At 38.0% G+C, this 21,871-nt stretch overlaps 4 protein-coding genes, 1 long non-coding RNA gene and 3 other non-coding genes across 10 annotated transcripts; 1 reads left to right on the top strand and 7 right to left on the bottom strand.

Annotated features, from left to right (window-relative positions):
• Positions 1-1,446: 1,446 nt before the first annotated feature.
• On the bottom strand, positions 1,447-10,642 carry LOC103511425. 2 transcript variants are annotated; one of them, XM_008476150.3, is made up of 2 exons: positions 8,766-10,320; positions 1,447-1,827 (listed from the first exon to the last, which is right to left on the bottom strand). In XM_008476150.3, the coding sequence occupies exons 1-2, from the start codon at positions 10,117-10,119 to the stop codon at positions 1,553-1,555; spliced, it is 1,629 nt and encodes a 542-aa protein (XP_008474372.2). In that variant the 5' UTR covers positions 10,120-10,320; the 3' UTR covers positions 1,447-1,552. The 2 variants fall into 2 exon arrangements, with proteins under 2 accessions (XP_008474372.2, XP_026680982.1); XM_026825181.1 differs by lacking the exon at positions 1,447-1,827 and adding an exon at positions 10,350-10,642 and having other exon boundaries at positions 8,063-10,060.
• LOC108252661 lies at positions 2,058-2,855 on the top strand. Its single transcript, XM_017444980.2, has 2 exons — positions 2,058-2,120; positions 2,361-2,855. Exons 1-2 carry the CDS (start codon positions 2,098-2,100, stop codon positions 2,668-2,670), a joined length of 333 nt encoding a protein of 110 aa, XP_017300469.2. The 5' UTR covers positions 2,058-2,097; the 3' UTR covers positions 2,671-2,855.
• Positions 6,245-6,323, bottom strand: LOC113468356. Its single transcript, XR_003392136.1, has one exon. It is a non-coding gene; the product is annotated as a small nucleolar RNA U43 (small nucleolar RNA).
• On the bottom strand, positions 6,417-6,499 carry LOC113468359. The gene has a single exon (XR_003392139.1). It is a non-coding gene; the product is annotated as a small nucleolar RNA U43 (small nucleolar RNA).
• LOC113468358 lies at positions 6,770-6,848 on the bottom strand. The gene has a single exon (XR_003392138.1). It is a non-coding gene; the product is annotated as a small nucleolar RNA U43 (small nucleolar RNA).
• On the bottom strand, positions 6,987-7,837 carry LOC113468352. Its single transcript, XR_003392135.1, has 2 exons — positions 7,607-7,837; positions 6,987-7,370 (listed from the first exon to the last, which is right to left on the bottom strand). It is a non-coding gene; the product is annotated as an uncharacterized LOC113468352 (long non-coding RNA).
• A 3,584-nt stretch (positions 10,643-14,226) lies between the features above and the next one.
• On the bottom strand, positions 14,227-21,870 carry LOC103511413 (ELMO domain-containing protein 2). 2 transcript variants are annotated; one of them, XM_026825180.1, is made up of 2 exons: positions 21,051-21,870; positions 14,227-14,866 (listed from the first exon to the last, which is right to left on the bottom strand). In XM_026825180.1, the coding sequence occupies exons 1-2, from the start codon at positions 21,754-21,756 to the stop codon at positions 14,583-14,585; spliced, it is 990 nt and encodes a 329-aa protein (XP_026680981.1). In that variant the 5' UTR covers positions 21,757-21,870; the 3' UTR covers positions 14,227-14,582. The 2 variants fall into 2 exon arrangements, with proteins under 2 accessions (XP_026680981.1, XP_008474360.2); XM_008476138.3 differs by having other exon boundaries at positions 14,227-15,504; positions 21,689-21,870.
• LOC103511409 (NADH dehydrogenase [ubiquinone] 1 alpha subcomplex subunit 8-like) lies at positions 16,860-17,653 on the bottom strand. The gene has a single exon (XM_008476133.3). It carries the CDS (start codon positions 17,569-17,571, stop codon positions 17,038-17,040), a length of 534 nt encoding a protein of 177 aa, XP_008474355.1. The 5' UTR covers positions 17,572-17,653; the 3' UTR covers positions 16,860-17,037.
• Position 21,871: the final 1 nt, after the last annotated feature.

The raw sequence follows: 21,871 nt of genomic DNA, 5'->3' as shown, positions 1-21,871 counted from the left end.
GGCCGAAATTCAAAATGTAAACAAAAACAAGAAAGATCGGGAGAGGGGAAAGTAGGGGGAAGGGGGAACTTTGGAAGAGGGGGAGGGGGAGGTTTTTTTCTCCGACGTTGCCAGCTTGGATAAATGTTCCTAAAACTCTAGCTGTGAATGTTGTAATTTATAAATAGGTAAAATAAAACAATGGCGTTTTCATAACTTGACGCCTCATGATAGTCATGATGTTTTATTTCCCAAAATAATTTTTATTATTATTAAATACTTTTTATTATTATTATTAGGTACTTTTTTTTTGTCGCCGTAAGTAGATAATCCAAGGACACAACATGTTTGCACCATTATCCCACCCCTCCTGTGCATACGTACTCGTATATTCCAACCTCCCCATACTTCAAGTTTAGTCAAGAGAGCAAAAGTCTCAATTTATGACTTGCCAACTTATTTGTTACGTGCAAAACGAACTTTTGGTCTGAAGGTTATTTTTTATGAAAACGGGATTTTTTTTTCAAGTGACCCAAATTCTTTCCCTCCCTTTACTTTGTTACTTTGTAAGGAGAGAAAATCGGACCGAGCACAGTAATACACATAATATGTATTATGTACTATATATTCTTTCTTCTTCTTCCTAGCCTTTTCCTACGTTGTACCCATTCTGTAATCAGCAAACAAACTGTACCTACATATTAAATGATGACGAAAGTAATAAAGCTAACAGTGAGACGTACATTTTTGTCGCCGTAAGTAGATAATCCAAGGACACAACATTTTTGCACCATTATCCCACCCCTCCTGTGCATACATAGGTACTCGTATATTCCAACCTCCCCATACTTCAAGTTTAGTCAAGAGAGCAAAGGTCTCAATTTATGACTTGTCAACTTATTTGTTACGTGCAAAACGAACTTTTGGTCTGAAAGTTATTTTTTATGAAAACGGGATTTTTTTTTTCAAGTGACCCAAATTCTTTCCCTCCCTTTACTTTTTAAAGGGAGAGAAAACCGGACCGAGCACAGTAATACACATAATATGTATTATGTACAATGTTGAGCTCTTCTTCTTCTTCTTCTTCTTCTTCTTCTTCTTCTTCTTCTTCTTCTTCTTCTTCTTCTTCTTCTTCTTCTTCTTCCTAGCCTTTTCCTACGTTGTACCCATTCTGTAATCAGCAAACTGTACCTACATATTAAATGATGACGAAAGTAATAAAGCTAACAGTGAGACGTACATTTTTTAAAACATAAATATTTTATTAGTATAAATTGTAGAAATTTAGAAAATTAAAAATATAATAATTATGTACAACGAAGCTTACCCACAGGAACCTATTTTTCCTGTCTTGCATGCTGATAAATGAACTCCTGATAGTCCTGATTCAACCTTCTGAGTTTTACTGATTTAAAACTCTGGAATCTAATTCTGGAGGTCATCTCATAATGTACAACGAAGCTTACCCACAGGAACCTATTTTTCCTGTCTTGCATGCTGATAAATGAACTCCTGATTCAACCTTCTGAGTTTTACTGGTTTAAAACTCTGGAATCTAATTCTGGAGGTCATCTCATAAACGAGCTTCCAAGTCTTCGTCATTTTCTTCAATCAAATTTTCACGTTCAGCCGCTTTCATTCTGTCTTCGGATTGTTTTGTGTCCTTCACAGCAGGTTGAGTTTTGTTCACATTACTCTGAATAGGCTGGTCTTTTGTTTGACTTTGTTGGTTCTGGTGGAGACTCTGTTGCTGGTTCTGGTTTAGAATTTGTTGCTGTTGGTGGTTCTGATGTTGGGTTTGTTGCTGTTGTGCATTTCCAGCGAGTGTTGTCTCTGGATTTTGTTGATGTCGTTCACATTACTCTGAATAGGCTGGTCTTTTGTGTGGCTTTGTTGGTTCTGGTGGAGACTTTGTTGCTGGTTCTGGTTTAGAATTTGTGGCTGTTGTTGGCTCTGGTGTAGAATTTGTTGCTGTTGTTGGTTCTGATGTTGGGTTTGTTGCTGTTGTGCATTTCCAGCGAGTGTTGTCTCTGGATTTTGTTGATGTACGCGTGTGTCTCCTTGCATTGGAGTCTGAGGAGGAAACGAACCTTGGTGATATTGGTTTGTGTTCATTTGATGTTGCTCCATATCGGTAACGGGTATCATAAGAACCACTACGTTTGCATTGGGTGGAATATTTTGACCAGGTGTCAGTGGTTCATGTGGATTGATCTGGTTGAAATGCCCGAGGGATTCCAAGTCTTCCGGATCAACCAGTTTGTTCGAATCGAGCATGCCAAGAGCTGGCATATTCAGATTAGTTTCCTCCAGAAGGTCCATGTTTTTTCTCATTTCCATCGCGTGAATTCCCATCGGGTGGTGCTCCATATCGGTAACGGGTATCATAAGAACCACTACGTTTGCATTGGGTGGAATATTTTGACCAGGTGTCAGTGGTTCATGTGGATTAATCTGGTTGAAATGCCCGAGGGATTCCAAGTCTTCCGGATCAACCAGTTTGTTCGAATCGATCATGCCAAGAGCTGGCATATTCAGGTTAGTTTCCTCCAGAAGGTCCATGTTTTTTCTCATTTCCATCGCGTGAATTCCCATCGGGTGGATTTGGATTCCCATTGGTTGATCAATCAAGTGATGGTCATTTCTGTAGAAACCGGTTGGATGGATTTGCTGATCCATGAGGACATTTGACCTTGGAGAGTTCCATCTGATGGGTTCTGAAGCTGCCATACGCGCGTCTTCCTCATTGGGCAAACCAGTTTCTTGAATAAGTTGACTCAAAGTGTTCACTTGATCCTCATCTTCAGCCGCGGCTTTATATCCTCCGAGGGGTTTTAGTCCCCCGGTCGGGGCGGGTACTAATTTGCAATCCCAATGGTACGCTTGGATAAGGAACTGAAAGAGGCGCCAAATTTGAATATTTCAAAATTTGATAATAAAATAGGGCTATTCTCTTATCTCATTTCTTATCTGATAACAATTTAAGCCCTTCAACAGTTATCACACTTTACAAGTACTTGATCAAGTGTCCTTGAACACCACTTTTGCAATAATGTGCCAGATAAAAGGGGCGATAAATTTTTGTGTTTCAGTTCCAATGAACAAGTGTTTGTTATAAAATTAAGTACTGATGATTGCTGTTATTTCTGCTCAATGAGTTTTTCATAACCAAAAGAAAGGGAATAAAACAGAAGAAAATGTCACCCTCAATCCGTGAAAGTGCTACATTCATTGCTCAGAACTCAACTCATGTTAAAATAAATGATGGAAAAATCAGTGAGTTTTGTGAAAAATTGGTGAGTATAAAAGTCTCAATAAGCTGTCTGGAAACACATGTAGAGGCTGGACAGCAAAAAACAAACAGTTTCATAACCAAAAGAAAGGGAATAAAACAGAAGAAAATGTCACCCTCAATCCGTGAAAGTGCTACATTCATTGCTCAGAACTCAACTCACGTTAAAATAAATGATGGAAAAATCAGTGAGTTTTGTGAAAAATTGGTGAGTATAAAAGTCTCAATAAGCTGTCTAGAAACACATGTAGAGGCTGGACAGCAAAAAACAAACAGGGTTGATCAAGTGTCCTTGAACACCACTTTTGCAATAATGTGCCAGATAAAAGGGGCGATAAATTTTTGTGTTTCAGTTCCAATGAACAACAAGTGTTTGTTATAAAATTAAGTACTGATGATTGCTGTTATTTCTGCTCCATGAGTTTTTCATAACCAAAAGAAAGGGAATAAAACAGAAGAAAATGTCACCCTCAATCCGTGAAAGTGCTACATTCATTGCTCAGAACTCAACTCACGTTAAAATAAATGATGGAAAAATCAGTGAGTTTTGTGAAAAATTGGTGAGTATAAAAGTCTCAATAAGCTGTCGAGAGGTCTGTTTTTCATTCCTATGCCGCATCGATGCGGCATTCACTCTGCGTCAGGAGTGGGGGTAAAAAGTGGAAATTCAACAACATGATGACATCTAGGGGAGAAATTACGAAACATTTTTTTTTTTCATTTCCCTCAATACAATTACAATATGGCGGAACCTGAAGCTACTCAAGACTCGCATCAGGGATTTAAGACGCAGCGTTGACACTAAAGTAGGGGAAGTGGAATGAAAAACACGTGTCGGGTTCGCATCGCACCCACGTCGGAATGAAAAACAGACCTTAGAAACACGTCATGTAGAGGCTGGACAGCAAAAAACAAACAGGGTAGGAGAAAGCCAGCTGTTCTGAGGCCAAAAACAGAAACCTCATCTGTTTAGGCTAGAGTTCTTCAGGATTCACCCAGGCAGGAATCAAAGATCAAACCCATGATCTAGCTAGGCACTGTACCTTTGAAGCTAATTGAGCTGGTACATGAGATTATTGACCCAGATGTTAGGAATCCAGTGATACCCTCTCAGAAATATTATGAAGCCTTTTGCAACATTACTTTTTTTAACCCCTGATAATTGTTTTCTGTTTCCAGTTTTCAAACAGCAAAATACCAGATGTGTTTATATTTTTCAAAATTTCAAAATGGTGTTCAGAACTGGCGGGAATTTAAATTGAGGTGATGCGAATTTAAATTAAGGGCGCAAACACCAGCTGTTCTGAGGCCAAAACAGAAACCTCATCTGTTTAGGCTAGAGTTCTTCAGGATTCACCCAGGCAGGAATCAAAGATCAAACCCATGATCTAGCTAGGCACTGTACCTTTGAAGCTAATTGAGCTGGTACATGAGATTAATTGACCCAGATATTAGGAATCCAGTGATACCCTCTCAGAAATATTATGAAGCCTTTTGCAACATCACTTTTTTTTTTTAACCCCTGATAATTGTTTTTTGTTTCCAGTTTTCAAACAGCAAAATACCAGATGTAAACTTTAATCACCCTCTCCACCCCGACTGTAAGAAGGACAAAGATTTCATGGATTGGATATTTGTTATTGACTCACTCAACTTCTGCTTTTGGAAATCACCTAATCAAGTTCAATGGAGTGTCACCTATGAAGATGTTACCTACACTGGCTACTTTGCTCTGTTCTCTCTAGCACATTCTGATCAATGGAAAGAACATTGAACTTGGATAACAATACTTAAATTAAAACTACAGAGATGAAAATATTGGCACTCTGTTTTACTCTTGGGTTCCAATTACTCTTGGGTAATCAATCTAGTCTAGATTTCTCAGAATTTAAAAAAAAGCAGCCATTTGAGTATTATCATTTTAAATCAAACGGTAATTGTTAACATCACTGAAATCTACACCTCTTCTCTCTAGCAAATTCCAAACAACAGAAATATCATTGAGCTTGGATAACAATACTTAAATTTATATAGGTACTCAGTATCTCTTGGGTAATCAAATCTAGATTTCTCAGAACTTTTAATAAAGCAGCCATTTGGGTAATTGTTAACATCACTGAAATCTACACCTCTTCTCTCTAGCAAATTCCAAACAACAGAAATATCATTGAGCTTGGATAACAATACATAAATTTAAGAGATTAAAATATAGGTACTCTGTATTTCTCCTGGGTAATCAAATCTAGATTTCTCAGAACTTTTAACAAAGCAGCCATTTGGATATTATCATCATAAATCAAACGGTAATTGTTAACATCATAGAAATCTTGACCTCAAAATCTGATGACCTTTATCTTTGTCAAGTATTGAAAATACAGAGTTCCTTTTTTTGTGAAAGATTTCTTTCCAGGGATTATTCAGAGAACTAAAATCTATTGTGTGACAATTTCTATGGCAGCCTCAACACAAGAGTTGACAGGCTGCCTCAAACAATTTCACTTTTCTTTAGCAAGAGATCTAGGAAAACATCAGCCATGGTGACTTCAAGGAGTCAAAGGATGATGTTCGCTGATAACTTGCAGATGGCAGCCTCAACACAAGAGTTGACAGGCTGCCTCAAACAATTTCACTTTTCTTTAGCAAGAGTTCTAGGAAAACATCAGCCATGGTAACTTCAAGGAGTCAAAGGATGATGTTCGCTGATAACTTGCAAATGGCAGCCTCAACACAAGAGTTGACAGGCTGCCTCAAACAATTTCACTTTTCTTTAGCAAGAGTTCTAGGAAAACATCAGCCATGGTGACTTCAAGAAGTCAAAGGATGATGTTCGCTGATAACTTGCAGAAAATTTCAAGGACTCAAGTCCTGATCCAAATCATTAACAAAGAATATAATAACTCAACAAAAAATGATAAAGCTAGATATGTATTTACTTACAAAAACCTGTTTGGTAAACCAAATTTTGTTTGGCTTAGTCTCAGACCGCCCTAGTTTATCATCAATGATAGTCAGATATGTTCTAACCATAAATATTTGAATAGGGTCTCATCACAGAATAAGCCAAGACAAAATTATAACCAAAAAGGCAATACAGGAACAATACATTGATTTTACATTTTTTCTCTCTCCTTGCATATTTGCCAACAATCTCAGACCGCCCTAGTTTATCATCAATTCATTAATGTCAGATATGTTCTAACCATAAATATTTGAATAGGGTCTCATCATAGAAAGATATACAGGAAAATGTCATGTCAACTTCAACCATCTAAAAAGAGACAGCAAATTGAAAACAAAAATAAAAAGGGCAAAATCTTTAGTTTTGATATTGAGGAGCTGGTTAAAAATGTTCTAACCATAAATATTTGAATAGGGTCTCATCACAGAATAAGCCAAGACAAAATTATAACCAAAAAGGCAATACAGGAACAATAAAAAGAGTCAAACAAAATTAGCATTGATTTTACATTTTTTCTCTCTCCTTACATATTTGCAAACAATCTCAGACCGCCCTAGTTTATCATCAATTAATGTCAGATATGTTCTAACCATAAATATTTGAATAGGGTCTCATCATAGAAAGATATACTGGAAAATCTCATGTCAACTTCAACCATCTAAAAAGAGACAGCAAATTGAAAACAATAATAAAAAGGGCAAAATCTTTAGTTTTGATATTGAGGAGCTGGTTAAAATACCTGCCGTGAGTTTCATCCGATTTTTTTTTTTTTTTTTACACAAAATGTCCTTCAAATTAAATAGACCCTTGACAAATGGAGTGTGCCTGAAGGCATGTGATGTGTTCCAAGCCACTCGACCCCAATGAGAGGGTAGCACACGCCTACCTTGTAAGTGCTAGGTCGCGGGGTCGATTCCCGCCCGGGACAAACTTTATCCTAAACAGATAAGGTTTGTTCTCGGAACGGCTGGATTTCTGCTATCCTGTCTTCCTTCTCTCTTCGATTTCGAGACAATAAGACCCTCTATAAAACCTCTTAAAAAAAAGGATTTTAATTATAATTTGGAACAAACCACGGAATCCCGTTTATTTTTAGATATGATATGTCCGAGTACCTGCCTTTGAAGCGATATAATTAACCTATGTTCCTAACTGCGATCTTTATCCTAAACAGATAAGGTTTGTTCTCGGAACGGCTGGATTTCTGCTATCCTGTCTTCCTTCTCTCTTCGATTTCGGGACAATAAAACCCTCTATAAAACCTCTTGAAAAAGAAAAAGGATTTTAATTATAATTTGGAACAAACCACGGAATCCCGTTTATTTTTAGATATTTTGATATGTCCGAGTACCTGCCTTTGAAGCGATATTATTAACCTATGTTCCCAAAACTCTAGCTGTGAATGTTGTAATTTATAAATAGGTAAAATAAAACAATGGCGTTTTCATAACTTGACGCCTCATGATGTTTTATTTCCTAAAATACTTTTTATTATTATTAGGTAGGTACTTTTTTTTTTGTCGCCGTAGGTAGATAATCCAAGGGACACAACATGTTTGCACCATTATCCCACCCCTCCTGTGCGTACGTACTCGTATATTCCAACCTCCCCATACTTCAAGTTTAGTCAAGAGAGCAAAAGTCTCAATTTATGACTTGTCAACTTATTTGTTACGTGCAAAACGAACTTTTGGTCTGAAGGTTATTTTTTATGAAAACGGGATTTTTTTTGTGTCGTGGAAAAAGGGGTTTTTGTTGGGAAGGTTTTTTTTTTAAAAAAGGGGTTTTTTTTTTTTTTTTTTTTTTTTTTTTTTTCAAGTGACCCAAATTCTTTCCCTCCCTTTACTTTGTTACTTTGCACTTTGTAAGGAGAGAAAATCGGACCGAGCACAGTAATACACATAATATGTATTATGTACTGATATTCTTTCTTCTTCTTCCCAGCCTTTTCCTACGTTGTACCCATTCTTTAATCAGCAAACTGTACCTACATATTAAATGATGACGAAAGTAATAAAGCTAACAGTGAGACGTACATTTTTTAAAACATAAATATTTTATTAGTATAAATTGTAGAAATTTAGAAAATTAAAAATATAATAATTATGTACAACGAAGCTTACCCACAGGAACCTATTTTTCCTGTCTTGCATGCTGATAAATGAACTCCTGATTCAACCTTCTGAGTTTTACTGGTTTAAAACTCTGGAATCTAATTCTGGAGGTCATCTCATAATCGAGCTTCCAAGTCTTCGTCATTTTCTTCAATCAAATTTTCACGTTCAGCCGCTTTCATTCTGTCTTCGGATTGTTTTGTGTCCTTCACATCAGGTTGAGTTTTGTTCACATTACTCTGAATAGGCTGGTCTTTTGTGTGGCTTTGTTGGTTCTGGTGGAGACTTTGTTGCTGGTTCTGGTTTAGAATTTGTGGCTGTTGTTGGCTCTGGTGTAGAATTTGTTGCTGTTGTTGGTTCTGATGTTGGGTTTGTTGCTGTTGTGCATTTCCAGCGAGTGTTGTCTCTGGATTTTGTTGATGTCCGCGTGTGTCTCCTTGCATTGGAGTCTGAGGAGGAAACGAACCTTGGTGATATTGGTTTGTGTTCATTTGATGTTGCTCCATATCGGTAACGGGTATCATAAGAACCACTACGTTTGCATTGGGTGGAATATTTTGACCAGGTGTCAGTGGTTCATGTGGATTGATCTGGTTGAAATGCCCGAGGGATTCCAAGTCTTCCGGATCAACCAGTTTGTTCGAATCGAGCATGCCAAGAGCTGGCATATTCAGATTAGTTTCCTCCAGAAGGTCCATGTTTTTTCTCATTTCCATCGCGTGAATTCCCATCGGGTGGTTTTGGATTCCCATTGGTTGATCAATCAAGTGATTGTCATTTCTGTAGAAACCGGTTGGATGGATTTGCTGATCCATGAGGACATTTGACCTTGGAGAGCTCCATCTGATGGGTTCTGAAGCTGCCATACGCGCGTCTTCCTCATTGGGCAAACCAGTTTCTTGAATAAGTTGACTCAAAGTGTTCACTTGATCCTCATCTTCAGCCGCGGCTTTATATCCTCCGAGGGGTTTCAGTCCCCCGGTCGGGGCGGGTACTAATTTGCAATCCCAATGATATGGGGTCGATGGTGCCAGGTTGTGGCCTGCTCCGATGATGGGTTTCTTGTTGAAGTAAGACAAGGCACCGCCTGAATAGACATTACCTCCTGAGAAGACATTTGGGACGTTGGAGTAGATGGAACTGCCTCCAGTGTGGATGTTAGAAAGTCCAGGCGAGTAAAACAGTGGAGATGCTCCATAGCTGGGTCGTAGAGAGAAAGAGGAACCTGAAAATTGAGGTTTGCCAAACGATCCATATGGTATTCCATATGACAAGTATGATCCACCTCCACCTAATAGAGATCCATGTCCGGAACCACCGCCAATTGACCCACCTCCCAGCTGTGAGACATAGTATGGGTTCTTCAAGTTGCTCACCGTTCCTGCGATCGCATCTGGTAGGGCATACACACCGGACGCTATTCCTGAGCTGATACCAGTAGACAGCCCTGAGGATATACCTTGCGCGAGGCCCTCGGAAAGTTTATCGATGAGACCTACTGTTCTACCTTGAGGTTGTGGACCGGGGTACTGCCTCATGAGTATTTCCCGAGGAACGTTGATTGCTTCACGGGGAATAGCGCCGATGGGTATTGCCTCTCGAGGGATTATCGGAGACGGGTTTCCTCTGGCTTGAAAATCAACATCACTGATCGCTCGCTTGATGACAAATTTCTGAGGTTGATGACTGAGCTTTTTTTCCGCGGTCGGTGCCGAGGAGCCGTAACACAAAAGCGAGAACGAAAATATCACAAGTGGCAAATTTAATGAGACCATTTTTTCCACAGACAAAAGAAATCAAATTATTGTGACGTTAATTTTAAATTAAAATGAATTTATGCGTGAACTGACTGTAGTTTGGATATGTGTAATTGTGTACCTAATCCAGTAAAGTTTAGAAGACGGTCTCGACACACGTAGGTAATTTTGTTTACTTATTAGGTATTTGTTTGTATGTAAATTAGTGGTATGTAGGATAGATGTTTTTTTCCGCGGTCGGTGCCGAGGAGCCGTAACACAAAAGCGAGAACGAAAATATCACAAGTGGCAAATTTAATGAGACCATTTTTTTCCACGGACAAAAGAAATCAAATTATTGTGACGTTAATTTTAAATTAAAATTAATTTATGCGTGAACTGACTGTAGTTTGGATATGTGTACACGTCAAAAGAAGTACCTAATCCAGTAAAGTTTAGATGACGGTCTTGACACACGTAGGTAATTTTGTTTACTTATTAGGTATTTGTTTGTATGTAAACTACGATATTAGTGGTATGTAGGATAGATTTCAATCCGTTGTAGGTATCAAGGTGCATTGTGAACACTGTTTATAAAATATTGTGCTGAAGTTTGCAAAATTTGTATCAAGAACAGAGTTTAGCAGGCTCGTTTTTATTTCGTACCCATGAAACAACGGCTACATTAGACTCATGTGAGTCGTCCCGTAGAAACGTGCAAATTGCAGCCTGAGTAGCTGAGGTAGATGCAGAGAGGTACAGACTATTCGAACAGCTCGCTACGAGGCGCCTTTGAGCACTGCCGTTTACCGACAAGCTCCCCGCTCACCTCGATCAGGTGCGACCCGAGCAGCGCGTAGCGAGCATCCCCGGTACACACAGTCCGAGCATGCGTCCTGAGGCATTCGAAGCGAGCAGCCTCGCACTGTCTACATAGCTTATTTGTCCCATATGTCCCGTACCTCATCAGATGGGCGATAAGAGCTGAGAAGGAGCTGGGTCAACACGGGAAAACTAGAAATCGACTCGTTGAAATTTTCGCGATCGACGAAGTACGAGTGGAAATTTTTGTCGATGGTGCTGGGAATCGAACCTTCTGCATGACAAGCAAAGTCGGTAAAAGGGAAGACGAAGATTTTTTTTTTAAGAGGTTTGACAGAGGGAACTGTAACTGCTATGGTCTTATCGTCCCGAAATCGAAGAGAGAAGGAAGACAGGATATAGGAGAAAGCCAGCCGTTCCGAGAACGAACATTATCCCATCAGGATAAAATCCGCCCCGGGCGGGAATCGAACCCGCGGCCTAGCGCTTACAAGGCAGACGCACTATCAACCAAGCTAACTAGGCTGGCACGAAGATTTTTATTTTTAGATTTGTGGTACATAGCTTATTTGTCCCATATGTCCCGTACCTCATCAGATGGGCGATAAGAGCTGAGAAGGAGCTGGGTCAACACGGGAAAACTAGAAATTGACTCGTTGAAATTTTTGCGATCGACGAAGTACGAGTGGAAATTTTTGTCGATGGTGGGGATGGAACCTTCTGCATGACAAGCAAAGTTGGAAAAAGAGAAGACGAAGATTTTTATTTCTAGACTTGGGATACGGGGTATAAGATAAGGGCCTTTAGACCATTTACGAAACCACTGGTTGTTATGCCTAATTTAGAACCCCTCTAACTTCATTCCCTGAATCTCTTGAAAGACAGCAACATTCTACGATGAAGTTTTGTTATTGTTAATGATCGAGATCTTGGCATGTCCAGTCTGTGAGCACTTTCGAAAAATTTGCTCGTTCTAAAGGTGTGTCCAAACATAGTCGACCGCATCGATCAATGTCGACTGAACCGTCCACACTGCCTCGAAAACATTCTCCTCGTCGATCGACGGCCGGTCGACCAAGTTGGGACACACCTTTAGACTGTCATTTCTCTGCCACAGGTATTGGTCATCATCGTAGCAGTACCTAGTTACCTACCTCTAAAGGTGCCAGTATACTGTGGACTTTTTGCTAGACTTGGTCTCGCGAGACCACTCTCTACGGAGTCTACCAAGTTCGTAGAACATAGAGAGTGGTCTCGGGAGACCAAGTCTGCAGTGTACTGGTACTTTAATAATGATCCTTGGCTAGGACGTAAAATGGGTGTAGACTATTTAATTATTATTCAGTATTTTCATATACCCAGGAAATCTAGGGGGCTACACTCCCAATAAATCCACCTATGCTGGGCAGTAAAAAGTAAGCCATATTTTCCTTGTGGGATTTTTATGGATAAGTCTAAGTGGGAATTGGGAAAAGGAACAACGCCAGATGTTTCCCACCATAACTGAACTATGAAAATTCCACAAGTAAAATACGGCGATAGTTGGTTCAATAAAATACCGTTGGTAAAAATTCTCAGGTTCTCAAGTCAGGATAGGTCTTCACAGGGGAAGTAAAAATTATATTTTCAACTACACATCTAAGTACCTTGGTATGAGACCTTGCTGATTAAAAAAAAAAGATATTATTTTATTGTATAAACAATTCAAAGTTCTAGGACCTTCGGTTGATGCCATGTACCACCTACAAAAAAAAGCAAACGTTCTGAGAACGAACCTTATCTGTTGGGATAAAGTTCGCCCCGGCCGGGAATCGAACTCGCGACCTAGCTCTTACACAGATGTGCTACCTTCCAAGCTAACTAGGCTAAAAACCTTTCAGTTACTCTTGATTAGAATCCATGTATTAGTAAATTTTATCCAAAAAATCAATGAGAGGGGAAAAAATGAAACATGATACTCCATAGTAATTTAGAATAAATATTATTCAATAAAATTTATTTAAAATTTGCAACATGCCAAGAAGAAAATAGGTACTTATCTATTAACCTTTTCAATGTGGCCAGTCTTTCTTGATGTACCTTCAAAGTAATGTAGGTATTGAAAGAAAATAGGCATCAACTTCTATCAACTGAAATTTCAAGAAACTGTGATGGTGCTTCAAGCAAATTAATACTGATTGCATCAAACAAAAGAAAAATATCCAAGATTAAGTAATTAATTACTTTTGGTGCAAAATTTTCAAAATATCCACCTAAAATATTTTTAAAATCTAAGTATATATGAGATTTTAGAGAACAATTTCGAGATCACTGCTCAAGTGGAGCTTAATTTCCATTTGATGACCTTTCATACTTAGGTACAGTAAAATATTTTTAAAATCTAAGTATATATGAGATTTTAGAGAACAATTTTGAGATCACTGCTCAAGTGGAGCTTAATTTCCATTTGATAACCTTTCATAATACTTAGGTACAAATAGGTCCAATAAGAAAAAATACATGTTGAAGTGCTTGGTGCTCAAAACTGGTACAAATTCAAGCTCATGAAAATTGGTTGGGATAAACTTTAACATGTGAGGGGCAGTGAAACATAATTTTAAAATTCCAAGGCAGCACAAGAACAATAAAAATATTTTATGTGTAACAGAACTCTGGGTCTACACTAACAAAAAATACGTGGTTGTCCAATAAGAAAAAATACATGTTGAAGTGCTTGGTGCTCAAAACTGGTACAAATTCAAGCTCATGAAAATTGGTTAGGTTAAACTTTACCATGTGAGGGGCAGTGAAACATAATTTTAAAATTCCAAGGCAGCACAAGAACAATAAAAATATTTTATGTGTAACAGGACTCTGGGTCTACACTAACAAAAATTAGGTGGTTACCTAAGAATAAGGTAATTCTAATTAAATAAATAAATTATCTAGAATATCACAATATTTAGATAAAACTAGGGAAAATTAAAATCAGCTAAGTACACATTTTTAAGTATTTTCTAAGAGTACTTACTGAGGATTTAAAATCTGATTATTTAATAACAGAAAAAAGGTGCATGAGTTCTTGTTATAACCTTTATAAAGGGGAAATTGGATTCAAGTATAGTATTAAAGAGATTGTGGATTTCCCTATAGAAAAATGATAAATACCATAACCCAAATGATAAATACCATATTCCAATATGAACTTTTTTTTTATCGATTATCTAGAATATCACAATATTTAGATAAAACTAGGGAAAATTAAAATCAGCTAAGTACACATTTTTAAGTATTTTCTAAGAGTACTGAGGATTTAAAATCTGATTATTTAATAACAGAAAAAAAGGTGCATGAGTTCTTGTTATAACCTTTATAAAGGGGAAATTGGATTCAAGTATAGTATTAAAGAGATTGAGGATTTCCCTATAGAAAAATGATAAATACCATAACCAAAATGATAAATACCATATTCCAATATGAACTTTTTTTTATCTGAATAGAAATTTAGAAATCAAACATATTTCTGGTTATTTATCAAGTAGACAAATTATCTTAAATACCTATTAATGTTCTACTGTGTCTGATAGGCCTTGTACTTTGTTCTGTTGTGTTGTTGAATTTAATTTTGTTTAAAAGCACCTAATTGAAAAAAGAGAAAAAAGTGTATTTGTAATGTTGGACCAAGTCTTCTATGTCCTGTGTTATACAATATCAATAGATAAATCTGTTTTAAGCAGAACAGATGAATTGCTAAGCAATGAGCGTATATTATTTTCAAACTTGGTTTTAACATTAGAAAAGTCCATCACACAAGGTTTGGATTCCATCCAGACACGGTCAAATTCATAAAACAAATAACAATAGAAATGATGAAATACATTGATACTAGGCAAACTTTTACATGAATTATAAACTATTGTTTTTGCAGCATCATCTTGAAATAAGTGATATGCCAGACTTGTTAGGTTAATGCCAACAATAGCAAATGCATAGCCATACTGAGGATGAAGAGAATGTTGCAATACATGCTGAGCAGTAGTTGGATATTCACTAGCAAAGTGAAGCAGATTGTCCAACCCTAGGATACCCATGCCTCGAAAATCAGTCTTGGGATCATCTCCTTGAAATCCAATTGTTTGCCATTGCTTGGTGACTCGAGAATTCAATGGAACATCTGGTTTGAGCATTTGCCACAGTCTCAAAAGTTTCTCTTCGTGTTCGGCATTCTCCGCATCATACTGTGTTCTTGCCAACAGAGTAATCTCTTGCTTCAACTGCCTGTATCCCCAGATGTGCTCAATGCATCTAGATATAGCTTTCACAAAGGATACATGGACAGTAGGGTTGATTTTCTTTACCAATAATATGGTATCTACAGATCCTTTGACTGACATCATCAAGCCGTTACCATGAAGTTTTCTTTCAACAGCCATTTTATTGAGGAACTTTATTAGTTCTTGTAACTCATACCTCCTTGAATGTGATAGAGAATATTCAACTCCCAATGATCTCCTAGCACCATGATTTTCACCGTAGCATATCCTTTGCAATTCACACAATCTGGTTGTTTTCCGAAGGATCCATTTGAACAACGGTCTAACATAGCTAAAGTAAACTGAGTACCACACTGGTCTTAGATAATAGAACATGATACTAACGAGTGAAAAACAAATTAGGTAGGTACATAGGTACCTACTGATTTTCTCTAATCACTACGGGCTAAAAAATTCCCGGAGGGACGGACCCTGCTTGTTCCTCCTCTATGACTTTGAAACATCACCCAAGTAAGCGCAACTGATCTATTCTATGCTTGAATCTTTTGAAGACGGTTCGCCCAAATCGTTAGTTCCTTTAAACAACAGTTACTTGAAAGCCGAGTTGTGTTATTCATCAAACTCTTGAGCTATATTCTCATTATAGAAAACGACTATTTCAGTCTTCAGAATGGATGTATTTTGCCCAAGGCAATAACCTGTCTAAAGTTACCATAATCACTATGTGCTTTGCCCGCCAACATACAATAATCGCCGCTTGTAACGAACGATGCGATGTTTTGATTTTCGAGATTTTTTTTTAATCACTTTTGATTGATTTCATTCCGAAGATTTCAAAACTAACAGAATTTTTGAACCGTATTGTTCAATATAGGGTGTTCACAGAAGTTTAAACACCTTGGTTCGACCATTTCTGTTGAGAGTGGTGACTTGGACGAATGGCAAGGCCATAATCACTATGTGCTTTGCCCGCCAACATACAATAATCGCCGCTTGTAACGAACGATGCGATGTTTTGATTTTCGAGATTTTTTTAATCACTTTTGATTGATTTCATTCCGAAGATTTCAAAACGAACAGAATTTTTGAACCGTATTGTTCAATATAGGGTGTTCACAGAAGTTTAAACACCTTGGTTCGACCATTTCTGTTAAGAAAGGTGACTTTGACGAAATGGCAAGGGCTATCAATAGTCGTCTGATCTAGATTCTAGATACGGGATGGTCTATTTCTATTTATTAAAATATATCCATTTAAACTAGCAGAAGTGACTGTAGGACCGACCGAAATCCACCCTCCTTCAGCTTGGTCAAACATGATGCATGAACTTTTTATGTGAACTGTATCCAGTAATCCAGCTCGTAGTGTTTTAAAATTCTCTTAGAGAATTCTCGAGGTTCAGGAATTAGCTTAAAATTTAAATTTCCAAACATGGCATAGATTAATTTACCAATATAAACAACAAGTAAACTCTATGTTTGAACTTCCAATAGTTCCAATGCATTAATAGATAGAATGCAGCTTTAGAAGCATATGCACATAGGTACCGACAGAATGGAAAATTAGAAATACAACCTAAGCCTAACCAGTTTACTTAGGCATGAATTCTCATCCCCATTAATTTTCTTTCCCTCTTCTCTGAGAAGAAATACTTTCATTTTTCCATTCCAAACATATGTGAATCTAGAAAAGTACCTAGTTTAACTTGGCCACTGGAATTATTGATTTAGGGAAAATAAATTTTATCCTAAAATAATAAAAGAACAATTGAAAGAGGTGGCTAAAAAACTTCTACCCCATTTCTAGCACAGATATTTCTCTAGAAGGTGTCTAATCCAAAGTAACACTCATGACAGCTCTCAACAATATTGAAATCCAAAATTTACACAGTGAACGCACCATGGTTACGACCACCATATTTAGCTGGGGTTCTTGGTTCATTATCATCCAATTTCTTAGGTACTCCAGAGAATACAAGTGGATCACTTGGCTTTGGCTTGGGTCGGTTTGAATCATGCACAAATGGTCTTAAGAAATAGTTGTATACAGGTCTGTCAATTCCCAGCTTATCATTCATACATTTATCAAACACAGCTTGTGTGTTGCGGCATGGGGTAAGGTCAAAATTGGTGCTACTCTTGTCGACACAATTAGCATAGACCTGGAATTCATCAAAGCAACTTTCCTTGACCTTTCGGAAAAAGGATAGAGCACAACTTGTCACAGCTTTACCTTCTGTAATACATTTCCTTGGGTCATTCAGCTCTTGCCGACACAAGACAAACTCATTGTTCTCGAGTTCACAAGTTTTGCCGAAGTGAAATGCTCCTGCTTTCAATGCAGCTGAGCTCAGAGGTACCTCTTCTTGTTCTAGCTCCTCGTATGTTGGAAGGGAAAAATTATGAGTTAATACCATGGTGATAGTTAGGAAAATCACAGAAAAAAAAAGAAAGAAAAGAAACTCTGAACTATCCAAAAATCAAGATCACTCTTCAAAAAAATTCAAAATCTAGCACAGCTGATAAGAAATGTAAACAAACACTAGCGCTTCCTATAGTACAAAAGTTGAAGCTTTTTTATAAATAAAAATTACCCGGGAAATATTTAAATTTTTATTGAGAAATCTGTGATAAACTGATAAGTGACCTGCAGGTGTTCAGAAATCATAAAGGACGACAGGATAGGAGGATACAGGATTGTCTGCTACGTTACAAGGACGAAGGCAAAGTGTTAAAGCTCAAAGTACTAAGCATGATTTGTAGAATTGCAGATCAAATCTAACAGAAAAATGGTAAGCCCATGTTGAATTGTACCAAAAGTTTTTTTTCAAAATAAGATCCACAACCGCTGCACCGGCTAGAGTCCACCGGTTGATGTAACACTGGTGGATTGGTGGATAAAAAAAACTCAATTTTTATCATTTCAAAAAATTTGGATCTTTTACTAGCCCAACCTTAATGTTATAGCTTTATATTTTTATAAAACTCGTTGAAAACTTGAAAATAAACAAAAAAGTGCGTCACCACAAAAAAAAGTACGTCACCAATCGAATCAACCAGCTCGAGGAGGTGGTGGATCTCAAGAGCTAAACGTTTAGTTTGGTGGAAAGTCAAAATCAAGCGTTTAGTAAAAAAAACTTTTATTTTGTCATTTGGTGGATTGGTTGATCAACCGCTGCACCGGCTGTGAGTCTTATTTTCAAAAAAAACTTTAGGGTTATCTCCTGTTCAGGCCATAGATGTAGAAGGAATTATATAATGTTCGTTTTCGTTCTCGGAACGGCTGGCTTTCTCCTATATCCTGTCTTCCTTCTCTCTTCGATTTCGGGACGATAAGACCATAGCAGTTACAGTTCCCTCTGTCAAACCTCTTAAAAAAAAACGGGTTACGGGCAGGTATGTAAAAAAGAGCTTTTTTTTAGCTTTGAAGTTAGAAGATTAGAAGTTTTAACCTGGCCACCTGACCTGGCTAGCCTCTTGACTGCCTTCATGTTCTTTTCTGTTTCTATGGCCTCTACCATACAAAACTGACTCTGAATCGGACTACGCCCTACGATATTGTCATGGATGGGCTCAATGTGTCCCATGTTGGAGGTGAGCTTGATTCCTTGAAGTTTACTTACTGCTGGGTCCTGACAGGCCGCGAGGGCCCAAAACCTCCATAAATCAGCCTTCTCCAGAGTTCTCAATTCTGGGCGAATTCGAATTAAAATTTATAGCGGAAAACTAAAGAAGAAATTACTTTACTTTAAATCAAATAAACAGCTTCAAAGAGCTGTTCTAGTGGTGGTGTAGTGGTTAACACGGTGGACTTCTGGGGGTTGTTGGTTCGAATCCAAGGCAAGTTATTATATTAAAGTGTATTAAATTGGGAACACCATTTGTGACAGGCACTTAAATATGTTTAACACAGCTTCTCTATATTTTGACAGGTTTTTTAAATTTATAGCGGAAAACGAAAGAAGAAATTACTTTACTTTAAATCAAATAAACAGCTTCAAAAAGCTGTTCTAGTGGTGGTGTAGTGGTTAACACGGTGGACTTCTGGGGGTTGTTGGTTCAAATCCAAGTCAAGTCAATTTATTATATCAGGCACTAAAGTTAAATATGTTTAACACAGCTTCTCTATATTTTGTCAGGTTTTTTGGACAAAGATTTTTCGATAGTCACAACTCCCTCTCATTTCAGGTCCCCAATACCAAAGCGAAACCCTGCACAAGGTAATCCAGCACTTTCTCGACCTCAACCAGCGTATCCTCGTCTTAGGCCGCCTCCACATGCTCAAATGGCCCAAGCACACCGTCCACTTCATAAAACAGCACTGTCAGTTCTTCTTCGTCGACAACCTCTCGCAAGACGACCCCTATATCCTGTACGCCGCTATGTACGGCGGACTTCGGACCCGGTTTATCTCCCGAGACCTGATGAGATCCCATTTGTTCCTCCTAGGAAACCATGAGTTGAGGGATGTATTCCTCAAGTGGCAACAGCTGAATCAGATTATTATCCTGTCCGTGACGAAGCGTGTGAATGTGAAGCAAGCGATGGCGTATCATCAGAGAGTTCATAGGGAGGATGGGGCCAGGAGTGGACCAATTGGGGAGAGCGAGAATGAACCACTCAGTAAGAAGTCCTCTGAGAATGAACCAGTTAGAGAGAGCGAATCAAGTGGGAATCGACCAATGGGGAAAGAGGCTCTTGCCGACACAAGACAAACTCATTGTTCTCGAGTTCACAAGTTTTGCCGAAGTGAAATGCTCCTGCTTTCAATGCAGCTGAGCTTAGAGGTACCTCTTCTTGTTCTAGCTCCTCGTATGTTGGAAGGGAAAAATTATGAGTTAATACCATGGTGATAATTAGGAAAATCACAGAAAAAAAGAAACTCTGAACTGAACTGAAGTAACTGAACTGAAGTCTGAACTCTCCAAAAATCAAGATCACTCTTCAAAAAAAAAAATCAAAATCCCCTCGTATGTTGGAAGGGAAAAATTATGAGTTAATACCATGGTGATAATTAGGAAAATCACAGAAAAAAAGAAACTCTGAACTGAACTCTCCAAAAAACCAAAAATCAAGATCACTCTTCAAAAAAAATTAAAATCCAGCACAGCTGATAAGAAATGTAAACAAACACTAGCGCTCACAACCTCTCGCAAGACGACCCCTATATCCTGTACGCCGCTATGTACGGCGGACTTCGGACCCGGTTTATCTCCCGAGACCTGATGAGGTCCCATTTGTTCCTCCTAGGAAACCATGAACACAGCTGATAAGAAATGTAAACAAACACTAGCGCTTCCTATAGTACAAAAGTTGAAGCTTTTTTATAAATAAAAATTACCCGGGAAACACTTGAAATTTTATTGAGAAATCTGTGATAAAACTGATTAAGTGACCTGCAGGTGTTCAGAAACCATCTTCTCTCCATCGTTTTAAAATTCAAAGGTACAATGACATCTAAAATCATCAGAAATAAGAAAATGCTCTATTTAACAACAAACTATGATGCTATCATGGTTCGGCACAAATGTACAAGATATTTCAGCTTGTATTCTAGGTACCCTACCTTTTTGAATTTAACAAAAATTGAATCTCCACACAAGAAAACTAGTCTCCTCAATTTAAAGTACAATCATTTGTTGAGTGTCACAGACAGAAAAAGTTACTCAGACCAAGCTGCTACAGATCCAGTGCAAGTCTTCAGCAAGTATGGGACTGACATGCAATTTGAGACCATCAGGAAATTTATTGAAGAAGAAACAAATGTACCCACTCCAGAAAAATGGAAGGAATTGAGAAGCCTTGTTCTCTCTATTCAAGGTACCTATGCAATTGAAAAACTTCATCAGTAAACTGTGATATGCCAGACTTGTTAGGTTAATGCCAACAATAGCAAATGCATAGCCATACTGAGGATGAAGAGAATGTTGCAATACATGCTGAGCAGTAGTTGGATATTCACTAGCAAAGTGAAGCAGATTATCCAACCCTAGGATACCCATGCCTCGAAAATCAGTCTTGGGATCATCTCCTTGAAATCCAATTGTTTGCCATTGCTTGGTGACTCGAGAATTCAATGGAACATCTGGTTTGAGCATTTGCCACAGTCTCAAAAGTTTCTCTTCGTGTTCGGCATTCTCCGCATCATACTGTGTTCTTGCCAACAGAGTAATCTCTTGCTTCAACTGCCTGTATCCCCAGATGTGCTCAATGCATCTAGATATAGCTTTCACAAAGGATACATGGACAGTAGGGTTGATTTTCTTTACCAATAATATGGTATCTACAGATCCTTTGACTGACATCATCAAGCCGTTACCATGAAGTTTTCTTTCAACAGCCATTTTATTGAGGAACTTTATTAGTTCTTGTAACTCATACCTCCTTGAATGTGATAGAGAATATTCAACTCCCAATGATCTCCTAGCACCATGATTTTCACCGTAGCATATCCTTTGCAATTCACACAATCTGGTTGTTTTCCGAAGGATCCATTTGAACAACGGTCTAACATAGCTAAAGTAAACTGAGTACCACACTGGTCTTAGATAATAGAACATGATACTAACGAGTGAAACAATTACATACCAATAGAAGACCATTTAGTAGAGATACATGTTCACGCTTAATTAATAAGAAGACTTTTCCGAGGAAAACTCGGAAAATTTTCCAGTTTTTTCCAACAATCCAACTTTTTTAACTTTTTTTTTTGTTTGA

Source organism: Diaphorina citri, unplaced genomic scaffold, assembly GCF_000475195.1.
Source record: "Diaphorina citri unplaced genomic scaffold, Diaci psyllid genome assembly version 1.1 scaffold713, whole genome shotgun sequence".
Lineage (NCBI taxonomy): Eukaryota > Metazoa > Arthropoda > Insecta > Hemiptera > Psyllidae > Diaphorina > Diaphorina citri.
Note: the sequence above shows the minus strand (reverse complement) of the source record. Positions and strands in the feature narration are given on the sequence as shown.